The 12,189-nt window shown below is 38.4% G+C and overlaps 1 protein-coding gene across 1 annotated transcript in view; it reads left to right on the top strand.

The window, feature by feature from the left end:
* The window catches only part of ric1 (RIC1 homolog, RAB6A GEF complex partner 1), a 39,031-nt gene that overhangs the window by 9,201 nt on the left and 17,641 nt on the right, over nt 1-12,189 (top strand). Inside the window, exon 3 of the mRNA XM_030742835.1 lies at nt 11,308-11,387. Coding sequence (XP_030598695.1) covers nt 11,308-11,387 — 80 coding nt within the window. The remainder of the gene's footprint in view (nt 1-11,307; nt 11,388-12,189) is intronic.

The raw sequence follows: 12,189 nt of genomic DNA, 5'->3' as shown, positions 1-12,189 counted from the left end.
TGTAAAATGTAGGCACAAAGTAGCATAGGTAGTCTACTGTGGTACAAGTATAACTTTTACCTGATGACTGCTTCACACTTTAGTTTAACAATAACTAAAGTAACTTAACCTTTCAGCAGCCTGCACAATATTGTCACATAATAAAACTGAAAAATATTTTTTTTTATGTGGGATATTGTACCTTGGGTTTAACTTTTTATCCAGCTGCTTCCAGCCGTACTTTTCCACCACGTAACTGTACCAGCAATTTCCATCCACCATTTGTTCTTCCTGCCATATGGAGTGCAGTTGTACTCAATAGTGTGTGTTGTTTGCCTCAAGTGGTGAAACAAATGCATTGTTTCCACCTTTAGTGGGAACAGTTTTCTTGTGTATTTTGCATAATACTAGGATTTGTTGGATGTTTGTTGAAGTAGCTCCCGATTTAGGTACTAAATTGTCATCGAATGCTGACATGTGGCCATTGCTCTGAGGCATGCCTGGATTGTCTTGTTGCACAGACTAGAGAACATAATGCAAGGCATTGCTATAGCAACAATATCATAGTATGACATTTTTATGTCATGTAAAAATTTATACTGGTATTATTGCGGATGATATGAAATTGCACAGCCCTAGTTGCACCACTGCTTAATTTGAGTTCTGGTAACATTTCTGGTAACAAGTAGTTAAAAAGAACAAAAACACACACACACAAATTGACGATATTTGAGTACGTGACCATGCCAAATCACAAGTAAACATCTGTCTGTATTGTGCTATAAAAAAACAAAACAAAAAACTTTAAATGGCTTTGATCCATACAGATGTGCAAAATTCTGTCCTTAGCACAGCAGAATTGAAGCAGCTACATAACCAGGTTCTTTCGTAAAGTGCTACACTTAACTAACCTGGCTCTAACACAACAAACTAATGGTCACGTGGCTTAATATCCCCTTTAATCACCTCTTATTCTCTTCCCCTCTTATTTATCTTTTACCTGGTTACTTTGTGTAACATTAATTACTTTTCTTACCAACAAATCTCATATTTAATAAGCCCACATGATGACTGTTGGGATTTATTACATATGGAGGTTCAGTTGGTGGTTAGATGATGCTTGTAGTTGTAGAATTTTTACATGTTAGCAGGACGAATGCTAAGTGAGGAAAATTAGGCATTCATACACTGATGAGCCTCAGGTACAAGGTGTGCACATGGCAGTGAGAGCAGCTCTGAAACTGTCTGTGAGCTCTCTACATCATGTTGCAGCTTCTCTTTCAATCACACATATATCAGTGTTAGCTATGGTGTGACATTACTGTGAAGTTGTTATATTTAGGGGCTATACAGTAACAATAAATGTAATAATAAGTAAAGGAAAATAACAGTGGATAAAAATAAAGCAGAACCACAACACATTCGACACATTGACTATTTATTAGTAGTCTGGTTATACCAGATATCAACTTAAGCAGGATTTTTAAGATCATGTCTGAAGCTAAACATGTTTTGATTTGTGTCATGTTTGTGTCTTTCAAAAGGCCACAAGCAGCTCCTGGTTTAATGCTGCCAGAGCGAAATGGTCTCTTACAAACAATTTGAACTGTACATGTGCTGCTTCTGGTGTATATACTGCATCGGTTCCAGTGAATCATGAGCAATGAAGCAAAGAAAAGTGAAAGAGCAGATAGTTACAGGCAAAGGTAGCTGAGGGCTCAACATGCTGCCAAGCAAAGGGAATATTGAAGGGACTAATTGTTGAAGAGGAATTGAAAGGATTCAACAATGACGTATCAATGTCTGAGTGCTGTGGTTATACTTTGCTCTTTATCCGTAGTGTCATACTTTGTCCTCTGCTGATTAGGTAGACAGTAAGTCAATCTAAAGTGAAACAGTTGTTCTCTTTCAAAGTGAAACTTTTATCCTTTGTCAAACCAGCCCGGTTGCATTGCACAAAAAAGTCGTTTGTGTTTTCATGAGGGACAACTTTGTAAAAGAGCGGGGTGATTTAAAGCAATAAAAATAATTACTGCGCAAAACTTTCCTTGATAGCAATATAACACATGTTCAATATACAGTCGACCGAACCTATTATATCCATGTTTTGATGCACAACACAAAAGGCCAGTGACAATGAGTTTACTGCTGCACCAAACTAATCATGTGTCTAGAATAGAGTTAGAGTAGGACTGCTTGATTATGGCAAAAATCATAATCATGATTATTTTGGTCAATATTGAAATCACGATTATTTAACAATTGTTCATTGACTTTGTAAATAAGCTGCTTTTTTTGCACTTCAAGAACAGTGAATACCTTGAAATCTAGTGCAGTTCTACAATCTCTTACAAATAAATATTAAATTAAAAAAATACAAAATATATAACAAAATATAAAAAATTATATATAATCACTAGTATATTATACCTGTGTGTGAATTAATGTCTTGTTACATACTGTGCATTCAGGGAAGTAACAGGCCAACATTGCATTTGCTGTGTCCAGTATGTTGATGCACATAAGGGCTGAGCAGTGTTAGTGAATCAGGCTGTTTACCTTATATTCTTACATACATTAAGCAAAAATTTGTGAGGATCAGTATGTGATGGGAGCACTTATTCATCTGGTCTCTGTGTTTATTAGAAGTTATCATCTTGCTCCATTCAAATACCTAACTTGATACCTGAGAAAGAATGCCTACTATAAATACTGTTAGTCATGATTGTTAGCTGAGACAATGTGATAACTGAAGGAAGTGTCAGGTTGAGTAATCGCACAAAAAAGGCACAAGTGCCTATGTCAGCAGATGACTCAACCAGGTTCTAAAGGCCATGTGATCAGCAACACATAGTACGATCGCCAAGATGCAGAACAAAGGAGATGGCATCAAAACAACCCGTAAACAGAGCATTGATTCATTGGGATCATTAGTGTCCGCTCCAAAAATCCACTGCTTTGTGTTTGGGTGTGCTTGTATCCATGCTCACAAGTGTTTAGACTCTGTGAGCAGCCTGAGGTGCAAGAGATTAAACTGCCTAACTTTTTATATGCTTTTATTTTTATCTACCTAGGCATACTCACTGGCCACTTCATTAGTTACACCTTACAAGTACTGGATTGGACCCCTTTTTGCCTTCAGAACTGCCTTAATTCTTCTTGGCATAGTTTATAATAAAGTGCTGGAAACATTCTCAGAGATTTTTGTACATATTGACATGATAGCATATCACATTTGCTACAGATTTGTCAGCTGCACATCCATGATGTGAATCTCCTGTTCCACCACATCCTAAAGGTGCTCCTCTGTCCTCTGACCCACAGAACTGATGCTCACTGAGTATTTTCTCATTTTTGAACCACTCTCTGCAAACCCTAGAGATGGTTGTGTGGGAGCATCTCAACAGATCAGCAGTTTCTAAAATACTGAAACCACCAGCAACCATGCCACATTCAAAGTCCTTTCTTCCTCACTCTGATGCTCAGTCTGAACTTCAACAGGCCATCTCAACCATGTAAACATGCTAAATGCATTGAGTTGCTGCCATGTGACTGGGTGATTATATATTTCCATTAATAAGCGGTTGAACAGGTGTAAAGCAGCTGATGAGTATACTTCTCCATAAAATCTGTCATGAATTATTCTATACGCTATATTGCCAAAAGTATTCACTCACCCATCCAAATCCAGTTCAGGTGTTCCAATCACTTCCATGACCACAGGTGTATAAAATCAAGCACCTAGTCATGCAGACTTCTACAAATATTTGTGAAAAATGGGTCGCTCTCAGGAGCTTCCAATCAAAGGAACTCTTAATGCTTCAGCATACCAAGACAGTTTCATTCTCCCAACTTTGTGGGAACAGTTTGTGGATGGCCCCTTCCTGTTCCAACATGACTGCACACCAGTGCACAAAGCAAGGTCCATAAAGACATGGATGAGCGAGTTTGGTGAGGAACAACTTGACTGGCCTGCACAGAGTCCTGACCTCAAACTGATAGAACACCTTTGGGATGAATTGGAGCAGAGACTGTGAGCCAGGCTTTCTTGTCCAACATCAGTGTCTGACCTCACAAATGCGCTTCTGGAAGAATGGTTAAAAATTCCCATAAACAGACTACTAAACCTTGTGGAAAGCCTTCCCAGAAGACTTGAAGCTGTTATAGCTGCAAAAGCAGGGCTGACATCATATTAACCCTATGGATTAAAGAACTGGATGGCACTCAAGTTCATATGCGTGTGTGAAGGCAGACGAGCAAATACTTTTGGCAATATCATGTAATGTAGCCACTCAAATATGAACAATGTAATATTTCCTGTTTATGTTCTGTGGAGTTTGATACACCTTAGAATACCTTTGCATGTAAGCATTGTCAAGGGCACACCTCTGTTATTCAGAGGTGTGACAGAAGCTGTGCATATTTGTCCCAAAACACCACCTCTAGTCCTTGAATCCATTCTGCAGAATCAGGTGTTAAAGAAGCAGCTCCAGCACACAAATACTTCTGTGATGTACAAAGCAGACACACTCAAGAAAGTTGCCAAATAAAATTATGCTATTTTCTGACTGGCTTTTATATTATATTACACAATATAATATAATATTTACACAATGTAAATATTATAATCTATAATTCCATGTAAAAGTGTGTATAGTGTATAGTATATAGAGTATAGTGTATAGTGTGAATTACTTATTTTTATTTTTATTCTTCTTATTTATATGTGTGTGTGTATATATGGTTGCAGGTACAAAATACATTTCACTGTGCATTGTACTGTGTATAACTGTGCATGTGACAATTAAACACTATCTTATCTTATCTTATTATCTGAGCCAGAAATGTAGTTTTCAGGAGAAAATATGGGGAATATACATGTAATCCCCCCCCCCAAAAAAAATAAATAAATAAAAATTCAAGAAATATTAGCATAATAACGCCATGATCATCACCTCTTCCCACTCTTACTGCTTTCATTCCTTTTGCAGGAATGCCAAATTATACATGAATGAATGCTATGAATGTGTCTAAGAAAACAGTAAGTCAGACTCTGTCCCTGGCTCAGCCTGTCAACACAACAGGGAGCAGGTGCAGAAGTTAAAAACAGCAGGACCCACACACCACTCACTTCCTGGGTTTCCTGACTGGTGAAAACTATTCAGAGTTGTGTTCATTCACTTCATTCATTTGACAAAAATTATGCAACCATAAGATGTGTCATCAAGCCTTGAGTCTTGAGTTTGTATGAAGCATTCACAGGCTATATGGTGTCTTGACAAGCTGCTTATTCACAAAGCCATAAATCCTCACACCTTCATTAGCACTGTAGTGTAATTATGGAGGGAACAGACTTGGATTGGGGAACAACAAAGGCCACCATTGCCCAGGCAGTAATCCTTATTTCAGCTACCAGCTGTTTTCCAGATGTTTGACTGCAGACCTTGAGGCTAACTAAACCATAGCTAGGACTATCTTTAGCTCAGTGTGTGTCTGTGTGTATGAGAGAGAGAGAAATAATTAAAGCAACTGACAGAGCGAGAGGGATGGGCTTCTTCGTGCGGCTCCAGTCAAGAAAGGATGACGTTCTTCAAACACGGGAAATACTTCTTACCATTTAGCTTTTCTCATGTGTGTTTTGGGATCGGTCCGAGGCCAAAGTGTTCCCTCTCTGTTTTTAGTGTCTCACACTGCAGCACTTGGGAAAGTGCTTTCACCAAAATCCTTTTTTCAGTGACCAGGAATGCAGTGCAGTCTTCTATCACACAGATGCTCAACATCCAAATGTATATAACTAGCTTACATTTACTAACACATTGTAAGTGAGAAGAAAAGGGCATGAGGTCAAAAGTAAATTAAATTGTTGTTGTTCATGACAGCCAACGAGGCAAAAGAAGTGTTTGGGTTTTTTTTTTTTTTTTTTTCCCTCCCAAAAAAGGAACTGAATCCTAAAAGTAAAGAGTCAACAGTTTCTGCACTGTTTTGATATTTTGTAAACAAAAGCAGCTTTCAGGCTCATGGGACTGTTAATGTTCAAGTTAAATTTAGTGTTGTGATCATTATTTCAGTTCTGTGGTATTTAGACTTTTATTCTAGTGGATGTGAGGTATGGTTTCCAGTGTTTGTGTGTTAAGGTTTAGCTTAATAATATAAGCATTGCTGTACGTGTACAGCGTATGGGGCAGAGGAATGCAACAAAAACTGAGATCTGTCTTTTTTTTGTATTATTTAAACTGTCAAAAATCATTTCATTCTTTTGATTTTTGTATTCAAAAATCAAAAGAATGAAAAAAGGAAAAGGATTTCATATTTTGTTATGAGACTACTGGTTACGTAAAGGACAAATTATTAAATCTAAGTGCATTCCCATATTTAAACAGTATTACCACCATCCTCTGCTGTGTGTGTTTGCCTCTGTTAATCTGGCACTTTTACTCTTCTGCTCGTTTGTAGTGCACCAGTTTAACCCACAGAGATGAACAAGATTTAACTATCTACCGCACATATTTCCTTACCTCCCATAAAAGGTTCAGTAGTACTTCAAAATAATGGCACGGTACTGAGTGATTTTTGCCTATTGTCGTCACCAATCTTGTAATCAGTTGTCGAGAACATTACGCTGAATCCAGATCAGATATCTAGACTGCCCACAATTCATTTAAGACCGTTAACAGCTGTGCACCTCACTCAAAACCACACTCAGTAAGACTTTACACACTACATTTGGAGATAAACATCACACATCTGTGCTCTGCTTTTGCACTGTATATGCTTGTTTGTAATCCACTCTGAAAGGTATCTAATATCTGTGCATTGTGAGAGGTTGCAGGTTTTTGATTTAATTTTTTTTTTTTAAAGTGCGCTTCATCTTGAGGGAACCGCTGCAGCATATATGCTTTCTGGAGCCTGTTCAGACACGCAGAAGAGAGGCTCATCATGCTTGCTGTGTACATGCTTTCTGCTGACTTGTCACTTTTGCAGGAACAACTTTCAAAGTCTTTCATTCTGCTTGCAATCCTGAACCTAGAGTTACCAGTCAGCTATTTCCCGACTCCTCATTTCAGTTTGTTTGTGTTTTTATACAGCAGCACCAAGTCTCTCCTTTTGATCTTTCTTCTTCTTATTATTTTTTTTAATATCGCGCTAAGTCATATCATAGTGCCAGCTGCAGAAGAGGAAGTGTTAAGTGACAAAAGTGAAACCCTCTCTGGAGGGCTGTAATTTCACTACTATCCATGTTTATTATCTGCTGCCAAGACACCACTGCACTGCAGTAAATCTGGAAATTACTGGTATTTCCTTTGGATGATTCACCTTGTATTTGGCACGTGGTTTACTGTTCACAGCATAGGCACAATAAGATAACAATTCCTTTACTCTGAGGGTTTTTTTGAAGGGAACACCTACTGTAACTTCCCCTGTGCTGGTTCACTGACTGCCTTTGAATTTCAGTGCCTGCTTGTATGTTAGGTTTAAGCTGACAATGACTGGCATCCTGCCTCTTCCTGTAGCATTATCTCTGCATGTGTGAACCCACCAAGAGTCCTAGAAACATGGGATGCATTTCAATTGTGGCTTTTTCCATTCATCTGCAATTCCTTTCATCCTTGTGGTTCACTTATCAGATAGGGCAGGTTGAAATAAAGCTAATCAAAGTCCCATAAACAGATGAATGGCGGTTTCATGTATTATTGTGATCAAACTACAGATGAAGGTCAGGAGATATTAAAATTGGGAGACACTGCTGAAGTTCGTCTTAAGTTGCCAAGTTTTTCTTGCAGCTGAAGCTCCCCCTCCCATCTTTGATATTTCAGTGAGATTCCTCGCAATTTACACACTAGTGTCCCTCACATTTCCATTTTTAAGCCCACATTTTCTTTTTTTATTTCTCGTGGGAAGAAAGCCTTGTTAGTTAGGTTTTTGGTTTTCTTCATGTTACAGCTGGACATGCGCAGCATTTCTCCTTCTCTCCACACTATTTGTTTCTTTTCCTGCTTGATTTGAGCCTTCTCCAGTGCTGCAGAAGGTTTTTCGTAACTGTGCTGCATAACTTTGTTTAAATTTATGGCTGTTGATGATAAAATTATAGCCATTTATAAAAGGCTTTGCCAGAAGTCTGAAAACTGAAGTCGTTTTAAAAATTCCAAACATTTTCTGTTCTTACAATAGCAAATTCAAAGAATTGAGCATCCTTTGCCCAGGAGTGCGCTCTGAGTCTTTGTATTTATATGTAGATCACACAAAGCATGTTGGGCTATTATAACTAACTAGGTCATTGTAATGAGACTACTGTTCATCTAAACTATATATAGTGCTAAAATGAAAATGATGAAGAGGCTCCTTTGTCTTTGCAGCCTCGGTGCACAATGACTTTCCTCAGCAGACTAACAATGAATTCTCCAAGCCTACTCATCCCTCTTTAATTCACTTACACAGTAAATTAGACTCTTGATACACTCTTAAAGGGAAGATCACGCTTATACAGGGGAAATCAAGTGGAGGTGATTCACCGATGTATTATGTTTTTGCAGGGTATTTTGTGATTCAGGTAAACATCTTTTGAGTTTGGTGACTCCATGTGCACACATGCAGCCTTTTACTTTTATTAGTGGTTGATTATTTCATACTATCTAAACATGACAATTTAATCTGTAAAGGTTTATGTTTAATCTAGTTTAATCTAGCATCACTTTCTTCTTTTAAGTCATGGAAAATAATATTTTCATTGTCATCATGGTAAAATGTGGTTCCCTAAGACACATCTGTTGTACGGGTAGCTGCCACAGAGATGGGTTTGAGTATGTTAGCAGGTGTGTATTTGTCTGAGTTCAAGATGGTGCAAGATGCAGTCATGAAACTTTACAGGTGTGTGCAGTTGAGCCTACAATGAAGGCCAAGTTGGAAGTTGTGTGGATGGTGAGCCCAAGAAGTACTGAATAAAAGATGAAGATGTAGGAAGGAAGGTCTAGGGAATACCTTGTGGAGAACTCAGTCACCTTGTGGCTGCTGTGATCCCGTCACCAGAGGATCTCTGTTTTTAGCTCATCCAGCCAAGGAACCAATGAGCTTATGCCACAGCAAGTTTACAAGAATCACTGCTACTCCTACAGTATTGGTTAGAATTGAATTTAAACTTACACATAATGATCACCTAATGAGATCTTCACCCAAACAGTGCTCAATATCAAGGTCATAGTTATTGTTTTATGGGTAAATAGCCTGTGAGCTGTGGTGAATTGTGAGCCAGAAAAGCTACTATGTCAGTGACGGGTTTTAATATGAACCATCAACAAAAATTAGACTATAAATGATACTTTTAACCTCTACTGCTTTTCACATTAAAATCTTGTATATTTGACATATGAAAACAAGTGCCGTGACAAATGAGAGCGTGTAAAACAGAGTTTTTTGATGATATTAATTGCATAAACTTAATGCATTTTGCATTGTTTTTTGCAGTTTTTCTTAATTTTTTTTACCCATCATTAAACTTTTCAAGCTCCAAGTCTGTTGATGAGTTTAACAGGCCTCTGTCTGGCTCTCTAGCCTGTCCTTGACAGTTATCTTTTCTCCTTTTTTGGCTTTTCTTACTGCTGTGGTGATGTGTTAACTCCTACTGACAGCACTGTCACCACGCTAGAACAGTAAAAGGTTACTGTGGTGTACTGCCACAATCTGAGCAAAACCCTGCCCTACACTGAAGCTCAGCTGAGAAGAACATAAACAAAATCATTTTGGTTTAGCTCATTCATATTCTAGCCTCACAGCAGTGTTTGTATGCAAAACCTTGGAGCATTATCGCTGACACTGGAGTCAAAATCAGGTTTCGTGTTATGTTTCAGTCCACTGACTCTCAGTTTCAGTAGTTTTCCTGATAGGGGTGTGTGTGTGTGTGTGTGTGTGTGTGTGTGTGTGTGTGTGTGTGTGTGTGTGTGTGTGTGTGTGCGTGTGCGTGTGCGTGTGCGTGTGTGTGTGAGAGTAATTGTGGGAAAAGCACAGCAATATTATTATGGAAAACAAGGATTGTATTTTATTGTTGTGCCACAGATAGTGAGGTACTCTGCAGATTGGAGCTTTCAGTGTGAATCAGCTGTTTTTAAATGCTAACACAATTTTTTTCTTTTTGAGCCCCATTAAAGTTTAATGTGTAATGTTGGATATTCATTGTTCTACTGTGGCAGTGGTTGTCTTACAAATATGAATAGAAAAATATATATCTAGCATTATTTTTTTTTGGCAGTTAATCCTTGTGACATACTCCTCTGTTCGTCAAATTTACTCTTCCTAAGGCACACGTCACATCAGATGATCTAGTTGCGGCATTTTTATTAAGAAAACCACTATGATTGATGACATTGATTAGAAAGCCCTCTTAACTGGTCTCAGCCAATATCATCCAGTTTCAGTACTGCAGTGATTGCCGTTTGAGACATGTTGATTCAGACGGTTCTGAGAATTTAGAGTAGAAACGAAACACCATGAAGCACTAAAAACCTGTCATAGATTTAACTCTGTCTGTGAAGCTGGATTTAAGAAACAAGTCTTTCCAAAGTACAGAAGTGACCCCTTGGCTGCATTTTAGTTTCCTTGATTTCCACTTAGTTATCGGTTCTGTCACTAGTTAGCAAACACAAACTAATGTAAGTCTATTAGCGGCAACCAGCCAAACTCGTGACGTCACATTCTGTACTGGCACAAGATGGCGCTACACATGCTCTAAAAACTTTAACACTTATTTTTTAAATCCAGCTTCACAGATGGTGTTAAATCTGCAGGACTTCATGGTGTAAATTAACCTTTGTACATGCAGTGTTTTGTGTCTGCTTTAAGCTTCCTCCCTTCCTTGCTTGCTTCTCGATCCTCCCTCTGTCATGTGAGCTTTTGTTTCCCCATCCTTCCTTTATCTGGTCTTCAGAATGTGTTCTGTATTAATTGGTCACCTGATCTGATGGGACATCAAAAGGAGTGGCCAGCTATTGTGGAAACAGCTTCACTGTAATAGCTATGTTGATTCTTACTGCAGCCAGATTATACTGAAACATTACAAGTATTTAAAGTTCCATGTCCATTCATAGAAATGGGCAAAAAGGCTATTTAATCCGATTTTTATCTGTGCTACATTAGAAGCCTGAGCCTGGCAACGACTTCAGTCTTAATCTTGTGTGGTCTCTGTGTTGTTGCCTGAAAAGACACTCAGGGACTTGGTGATGAAGTTCTTTCATCTCATTGTCTCACACTTTTTCCTCATTTTACCTGCCAACATTTACACTTATGATGTTTTAATGACTGTTTGTTTTTTTTTTTTTCTTTTCCCCTCTCTGTTTTCAGACTGCCAAAGGCTACATCCTTTTGTTTGATGTTTTAGGTGGAGGGGATGACAAATGCCTCTATGAGCCCGTCTATCCAAAGTGAGTGTGCCACACACTCAAACTCATATATGCATCCATACATCATGTTTTTAAAGAAATATCAAACCCATCATTTCATAAATGTAATAATTCTCAGTTTCCTCCATCTGTTGGAAAAAAATGCTTTATTCCTTATTACAAAACAAAGCAATAATATGCATATCTTATGCAGCATGAATTTCATTTTGTAGATTATGATCCCCATTAGCTTCAAAGAGGGCAATTAAGCAGTCTGTGCCTGAAGAAGGCCCTACCTTGTGATTGACATTTCACTACAGTATTAGCCAGGTCTGTTTCACATGCAGGATTTATAGTTCCACATTGGTTTTAGTTTGCATAGGCCTTTGGCTACACAGAAAGAGGAATTGTGGGATTTCTATGTGGTTGACACATAAAGGGAAGCAGAGCGCACAACAAATAGGCAGATGCAGGGGGGAAAAATGAAAATCACAAATAATAGCCATCTGCACAGCTATGATGGGTGTTTAGTCAGATTCATTCCTCTTGCCTCTTGTCTGGTTTCCAAACACCAATATGGACAGCTCAGCAACAGGTCTTCAGTAACTAAGGTTTAGAGACTGGTTGGCAACCTCCTTGGCAGATATTTTGGTGAGTGGTTGCTGGCTGTCGCTGTTTGAAATCAGTCACTCAGCAAGCGTGCTGCACCAAAAATCCCCTTGAGATTACTTCGGTCATCTGTGGTTGTCCCTAGTTTGGATGAAAAATGCTGACTTGTCTGTAAACACTCATCAACTAAAAATGTGACGGAAATTGGAATCAGAAAATGTTTTCCTTCAAAGTA

Source organism: Archocentrus centrarchus, chromosome 12 (assembly GCF_007364275.1).
Source record: "Archocentrus centrarchus isolate MPI-CPG fArcCen1 chromosome 12, fArcCen1, whole genome shotgun sequence".
NCBI lineage: Eukaryota > Metazoa > Chordata > Actinopteri > Cichliformes > Cichlidae > Archocentrus > Archocentrus centrarchus.
Note: the sequence above shows the minus strand (reverse complement) of the source record. Positions and strands in the feature narration are given on the sequence as shown.